At 34.4% G+C, this 7,359-nt stretch overlaps 2 protein-coding genes across 2 annotated transcripts; one reads left to right on the forward strand and one right to left on the reverse strand.

The window, feature by feature from the left end:
* Positions 1-799: 799 nt before the first annotated feature.
* LOC149200619 (uncharacterized) lies at positions 800-1,544 on the reverse strand. Its single transcript, XM_089401007.1, has one exon. It carries the CDS (start codon positions 1,466-1,468, stop codon positions 800-802), a length of 669 nt encoding a protein of 222 aa, XP_089257133.1. The 5' UTR covers positions 1,469-1,544.
* Positions 1,467-7,155, forward strand: LOC149200620 (uncharacterized). The gene is made up of 4 exons (XM_089401008.1): positions 1,467-1,635; positions 1,978-2,505; positions 5,391-5,480; positions 7,009-7,155. The coding sequence occupies exons 1-4, from the start codon at positions 1,467-1,469 to the stop codon at positions 7,011-7,013; spliced, it is 792 nt and encodes a 263-aa protein (XP_089257134.1). The 3' UTR covers positions 7,014-7,155.
* The last annotated feature ends 204 nt before the right edge of the window (positions 7,156-7,359 follow it).

Genomic DNA, 7,359 nt, shown 5'->3' on the forward strand with positions numbered 1-7,359 from the left:
TTTTCATTTGAATCATCCAAGAATTGTTCATTTATGTAATGTAAAGGAGGTTTCCACGTCGAAGAGGCTGAATTCTAAGGCGTTGATCTATCTTTTCTACCTTTTCTTGAGCTGGTTTCATAACATTTGGTATCAGAGATTTGGATTCTAGGGTTTCGCTGCTCCAAACAGGTCATCGTGACATTTTCGCTATAACTTGTTTTCTGCGACGTTTCAGAAGCTAAAAAAAAAACCATTTGAGAAGACATTGCGTTGAATCTCGGGTCCGAATTTCAAAGATTTTTGCACTATATTTTGCGGAGATATGATATGAGGAAGTTGGTCTTTTTGTAGACTCTTAAATTACATTCCAAACAGGTGACCTGGGGAAAATCATCATAACTTTTTCCCTAAGCATTGGATTCAAATTTCGTAAGAAGGTGCAGAAAGAGGACAGATTGTAGTTTCTTGTATATATTTTTTGGAGCGAAAAGACAAAATAGTGACTCGTGGCATGTCGTACAAGTTCGCTCTACTGAACTAGTATATAATCAGGTCACTATGGGAGATTTCACATAACTCTTCCTTGGAGAATCCAAATTGGATCAGACTGGTGGCATTGGAAAGAGGACACAAAGGGCTACCATAGATTGCAATTTCATAACTGGATGATCTGAAAGTATAGAGATACATCAGAGGCAATATCGAGCTCCTACAAAGTGAAAACAAAGTGTGTAGATTCTTTTAAATTTTTGCTTAAGAGTGGTTTGAAAATTTATATTTATTGTAAATTTAAAAATATTTCCAAAATATTACTACTTCATTTGCTGAAGATTGACTGAACCAAAACAGCTCTTTTATCGCCAGATGTGTTGGGACCCACAGATGCAACTCGATGAATACCATGCTCTGAGAGTCCAAAAATGTCATTTTTAGCGCAACTCGGATCCACGTAAACCTTACACGCCACATCCTCGCACCGATATCTCCAACCACCGCAATGCATGTAACCGTGGCAGGCACTGCAAGTGTATGCTTTTCCCTTTAAATCACCCGTCACAATTTTGAGTTTGTGATTTGTGTGCCCACCGTAGTCGAGTATTTTAGGAAGCGCCATACACAAGGGATGGAGCCTTGTGTTATGCCTTTCAGTTTCGAACACAAAACCTTTCATCACCTCGCAGCAGGCACTGCAGTGGTGCCTCAGAAACGTCTTGGAACGAAACTTTATGATCACGTCGCTGCGAAACGGGTGTTGGAGGGCATCTGGGAGAGCGGCATAGTTCTCGTGCAGAGTGAAATTCTTACACTTAGAACCAGAAGAAATCTTACACTTGTAACCCCTGTTGGCTCCGTATTCTTTGCAGCCGCTGCATGTGTACACCGGAAGACCCTCAAAAAGCAAGAGCTCATGCTTATGGCGGGTGGCGTTAAACAATACTTGCTGTTCATCATCTCTGGCTGTTGGATTTGGATTTGGCTCCGCCATGAAGGAGGCGCAGTCTCAATTAATGACAGACCTATTTTCCCTCTCACTAAATGCGAAGGTGGACGATATTGGGATCGCTGGGCTAGAATTATGGCTGCATTGGCTTATCTATATAAATGGGGGAAGAGCAGCTTTCAACGCTTGTGCTATATTGCTAATAAACAGAGGTTTTAAATATCAAAGTATACTTAGACATGTTAATCTCTCAGGTTAAAAAATAACAACTGGATCGTCATTTTCAACCTTTTAATCACTCCATATAAAATAATTGAATTATTAATATATATTATGTATGAAAATATGGTGTAGCTCTGAAATATTTACGCCGTAAGGCGTTCCCTCTGAAATGAACTCCCCCAAATGCCTTTCTGTCCTAATCGTAGCCGTTAGATCTTTTGTTAGACGATTGAACAAAAATCAGCCGTCTGATTTAATAAAAAATGTTTTAAAACATTAAAAAACCTTAAAAAACGTTTCACTTTCCACCTGACATTTGTGCGTCGTGCCAGAGAGTTCGTGGAGTTTATGGCAGGAAACAAACTACAAAGCTAAAACCATGGCAATCTCAGATCCCGCCATGTCTACTTGCTCTACTCTCAATCCCATCTCAGATCATCGATCTTTCTCGCCAGATTCCCTCCTTCCGCCTACAGCCCACAACACCATTCTTCTTCTCAATTGCTCTCAGAAGTATTCTGAGCTGTGTAAGAATACTTCTGTGGATTGCCAGGCTCTGTACAGGAGTTGCCCTGCATTTGATGGGCTTTGGGAGCAGGTTCGAAGCTCCTCGTCCTCGCCGGTTTGCTGCGCCACGGATTTCCAGAGGCTGGGGAAATGGAGCTTGAAGGATTTGCAATGTTCGCATTATACGAGTGTGTATAGGAAAGAGGACAATGACGCTGTTGGGTCATATGGAATTCGGCTATCCTTCTCTTTTCCAGATCGTGGATTGGACCTCAGACTCTATGATGAATGCCAGAGGCCTGATGGGGACTGCAGGATCGCGCTAAGATGCATATGTTACCCCAATGAATGCAGTAATCTTGCCCACTCTCGACATTTTGATTTTTTTTTTTGAAGAATTGATTTCTAAAACATGAATTCTCATGGTTGATAAGCAATGGGAGTAGTTTCAGGCATTTTATTTTTATCAAACATTTGGCTGAATAATTATGCTTCAACCTGGCAATTAAAACTCTGTATTTGAGTTTTTGTACCCATGATCTGTTTCAGACAAACAAGACCCATTTTATCTTTTACAGTTCTCAATGGAACCTTAAACTGCCATTGCAATTTCAATTTGTTGTTTCAGCAATCATACCTGAAATTGTTTGAGATTTTGTAGTGAAAAGTATATTGTTAGCTTAATATCTAATAGATAGGAAGGGCTTATGAAGTTTATCAATGTCGTACTGTTAAAGCAGGATAATTCACAATTTTCCAGATTCAAATTCCAGATCCCGAGCAAGTGAAAGATTGGGTTTGACCAAAACCAGCACAATCTATTACTGTTTATGGAAGAAGCCAGTTTGGGGCATAGCTTTAGCAATAATGGCTTAAGAGGTTCCCTCCAGAGTCCACACCTCTGTTGCATGATGAATATAGTGCATCTTTGCTGGATATTTGCAAGAATGGTGTTTCAAGAGTGCCTTGGGTTGTTAGGACAGACCGGAGTGAATGTAAGTGCCACACCGTGGTGATGGAAACATTGTAAGAAAATAGTGTGGACCTCCCTGGCCACAGTGAAATAAAATGTTGGTTCTAGAGCTTTAGCCCTGCACTCCCCAGCTGAAAAAGTAAATGCATCAAATCTTCCTACAATTATACAATTATCATTATTATTTGTTTGCATACTAACACAAATTTTGTTGGATTCAATATACTTACGGTTTCGCAAAAAATGTCTATTATTTTCCTGTCAGTCCCCTGCCCCACCTCCAAAATAATGTTGTTGGAGTTCTACTTATTGCCCGTGGGAGAGAGCAATCTCTCTGTCGAGGAAAAATCATCTAGGTTGGCATGCACAAATGCAACAACACTATTGCAGAGATAACCACAATCTGCAAACTTTGTTGGTGGTGGCACCTGCACACATTCAATTCTACTAAACAAAACCATTTTGTTCTAGGGACGCTGAAGACTTCCATTATGGGTTCCGCAAACATTCTATTGTGAAATTTCTAAGCCTTTCTAAGCTTGATCTACCATTGTGAAATTTCTAAGCCTTTCTTTGCAGAAACCTATGACCTGTGAAATTCCACAAATCTGGCTTCAAATTTTAACTTTTTGCAACACTGCATACTTCAACTGCAACATTGCAAATACTCAAACTCCATTATTATGACATTTTGTGTAGTCCCTAGGGAGAACATCTTCCCTCCAACTCACTGAAGAGTGGCTCATACAAAAATGGCCACTCAACATTTTAAGAATCCATGTCATGGGAAAATATTGGATTGGTCTTATCTCTGGTGCCATTTCCTACCTCACCAGCTATCAGTTTTCACTTCTATCCAATCTGCTATTCGCTGTCACTTGGATCACTAACTTTTACAAGCTATGAAGGATCCTTCATTATAGGCCTGTGATGATATAGTGTTCAGATTACGCTTCAGTTTCCAAGCATGTGAAATAGTGTTCCCATTGTAACTTCGCAGGAAGATATTAGCGAGATGAAAATGTAGATTTCAGATCACATGTTCATAGAGAGAGAAAAAAGTAAATTGTTACTTTGTTGCTCTAGAAAACATTAGAAACTACATTACTTATTTTATTTTAAGTAGCATAGATTCATTTTAATTTAGAAATATCAAGTATCAAGCAGGATATATAAGTTGTAAAGGTCAATTTTTTTTCTTATTTTTATATATTTTTGCAAATTATTTAGAAATATATTAAAGATGAAAAAAATAAATGAGAATGGATTCATCTTAATCCCAAATCTCTAAACAATTAAAAATATATATAAAAAAATCTATCCCTCTCAATTTTCAATAAATTCTAAATTTATATAATTTAAAATAAATAAATTTAATATTATATTTAGATTATATTATTTTATTTAAAATATTTAAATACTATAAATAAGATAAACAAACCTCAATCTTTTTGGACTAGCCTCTACTATAAGCAAACCATTTATAAATAGGATAAAAGTGGAAAAATAAAATAACATGTCTGTCTTAATTCCTGATTTTTAAAACAACAAAAAGTTTGCGCCCCTTTTTTTGTTTTTTGTTTCTCTATCCCTCTCACACTCTTGGGCTCAATTGATTCAAAGTTACTGCACATCATTTAAAATGGATTCGTTTAAGTACATTATATTAAAATTTAAAATGGATTCGTTTAAGTACATTATATTAAATATGATAAGGTGGAAAAATAAAATAGCATATCTTTTTTTATTCCTGATTCATTTAAGATAGATTCTTCCTTAACTTAACCAGAAAAATAAAATAGCGTATCTATATCTCTAAAAATTTATACTTGATTTTCATTTTTTTACTATCCCTCTCGCACTCTTGGTACTCAATAGATGCAAAGTTACCATATCCACTCTATCTCATATAAGATGGATCCCTCTGAGTCACATTAGATAAAAGGTTAAGCTCAATTTATATTATGTTATTTGCAGTGGTTTTATGATGGATCCCTCTGAGGCACATTAGGAAAAAAGTAAGATCAATTTATGCTCAGTTTATTTATAATAGTTGTCTAAATATGATCAATAGATGAAATAATACTCTGGTTTTTCTTGTTAGAGTAATTTTAAAAAGTACTTTGGTTTTGTTTACTTTTTATTAACCCTAATACATGGTCAGGGGTACCCACCTTAGCCAGGTTTTTGAGCACCTGGTTATTGTAATTACAGTGAGCTCTCCTTCAGTGAGTATCTAACGAAACTGTTGGTATTTGTTTGCAGAGCATCAAATAATATCAGGGAGAGCAACCACGCAATATGTGTCACCAAAAATTATAATGGGTGCAATGCTGTTTTGGTTTGTAATAGCAGGTAACGTACGTTATGTTTTTTCTTTTTCCTTTTCATGGTTAATATTCTCATCATCAACATAATATATATCACAAAAAATATAATGGGTGTAAATTTGCTGTTTTGGTTTGTAAATAGTAATAGCAGCTAACATACATGATGTTTGTTTCTTTCCTTTTCGTGGTTGATATTCTTTTCATCGTTATTAACTGAGGAATGACATACTTTCTGTATCAACATCATTATCAATTGGTAAATCAGAGATTAAACACATTCTTAGTTTCATATCATATAATTACAACACATACTTTAAACCATAGTTACCAAGTTCGAGTTAGAATTCGAATTCGGATTCGATACGATACGGTTAAAATTCGACTGGAAAAATTTCAATTCGGAAAAAATTCGAAAGTATATATCTTAAACATTTAAATATATATCCTTTTTTTCTTGTAACAGCAATGCCTTATCAATTTATTCCCATTCATTTTGAAATTTAAATAATTTTTAATAATTTTAATCAATATAAACAATTTTAAAAATAGAGTTTACTTATCAAAATTATAACCACATTTATCTTAGCTCCAAGATCTCTCTTCTTCTCAAAATTCAAAACTTCCCTCTTACTTTCAAATCTTATTTAAAAATATTTTATGATTAATATTTATTTAAAAATTAAATATTCTAAAGAACTACTTTTCTTTAATTTCAAATTTTATCTAAAATCTTTTATAATTAATACATATTTAAAAATCAAACATTCAAAAATATGTTTATAAGATTTCTCTAAATATAAATATATTATATTTAAAAAATCAATTAATTATTATAAAATTTACTCTTCAAGATTTTGCTTTTTTTTTTTACTATTTCAGCTTTTTAAACTCTTTAAAACAATACTCAAATTAAAAATAACAAATTTTCGCCACTCAAAATTTATTTCCATTTCCTACCTACAATATGGTGGCCTTTCCATTTCCTACCTGCCATAAGGCAGTTATCTATTTTATGCTTAAGGATTACTACTTTACTATTCTAAAAAATGCAAATTAACAAATCCCTGCAATAAACTATAAACGGTACTTAGGGATCACTGAACTTACTATTATCTTAGACACAAATTAACAAATCCGTGCAATAAACTATAATAAATTACAAATGGTGAATTTTCTGTCATCCAAACAAAGCTACCATGAACCGAATCGAATTTTCATCAAATTATTCGATGTTTGAATCGAATTGCCAAATTTCCGTATTTATTTCTCTGATACAGACGTATTTGGTAGCTATGCTTTAAACACATTCTTAGTTTCATATCATATAATTACAATACATACTTTATGAATAACAGTTTAATCCAACGACTAGTTGTGTGTTAAGCCTTTTGTACAATATTTCTTTTTCTGATTGAATAGAAGGTTTCGCTCTTGCCTTAGCAAAAAAATAGTTTAATCCATTTCATACGTTCTGTATCAACATTATCAATTGGTGAATCACAGATTAAACACATTCTTACTTTCATATCGTATGATTGCAATACTTTATGCAGGTTGATTGCCATACTTTATGCAAGTTGAGTCTATGAAACCTCTTTGTCTAAGATGCAACGTGCTACATTACTCTTCTATAAATATATTATGTTCCAACCTAAAAATGGCATGGCATCTGGAAAGCACCAACTTGTAGCTCAGTTAAAGGATGGAAGAGAACTAGACCATGTATTGGTTTGGTTGTTAAAGAATATGACACATCAAGTTGGTCTTTGATCTTACTTGGCAAGGGCAAACATGCAATCTTTTTAGTTTACAACAACCAATATCCTCCAAAAAAAAAAAAAAAAAAAGGCAGAGTTGTGAGTACCTAAACGCAGAGTTGTGAGTGTCTATTTAACACTGTTTTC

The sequence above is a fragment of the Pinus tabuliformis genome, chromosome 2_1 (genome assembly GCF_031772625.1).
Source record: "Pinus tabuliformis cultivar Carrire ecotype Pingquan chromosome 2_1, CPIR1, whole genome shotgun sequence".
Taxonomy (NCBI): Eukaryota; Viridiplantae; Streptophyta; class Pinopsida; order Pinales; family Pinaceae; genus Pinus; species Pinus tabuliformis.

Coding starts and splice junctions, on each gene's coding strand:
- LOC149200620 (XM_089401008.1), top strand. CDS start 1,467: ATGAAGGAGGCGCAGTCTCAATTAATGACAGACCTATTTTCCCTCTCA. Junction 1,636..1,977: donor TATATTGCTAATAAACAGAG/GTTTTAAATATC, acceptor GCGTCGTGCCAG/AGAGTTCGTGGAGTTTATGG. Junction 2,506..5,390: donor ATGTTACCCCAATGAATGCA/GTAATCTTGCCC, acceptor ATTTGTTTGCAG/AGCATCAAATAATATCAGGG.
- LOC149200619 (XM_089401007.1), bottom strand. CDS start 1,468: ATGGCGGAGCCAAATCCAAATCCAACAGCCAGAGATGATGAACAGCAA.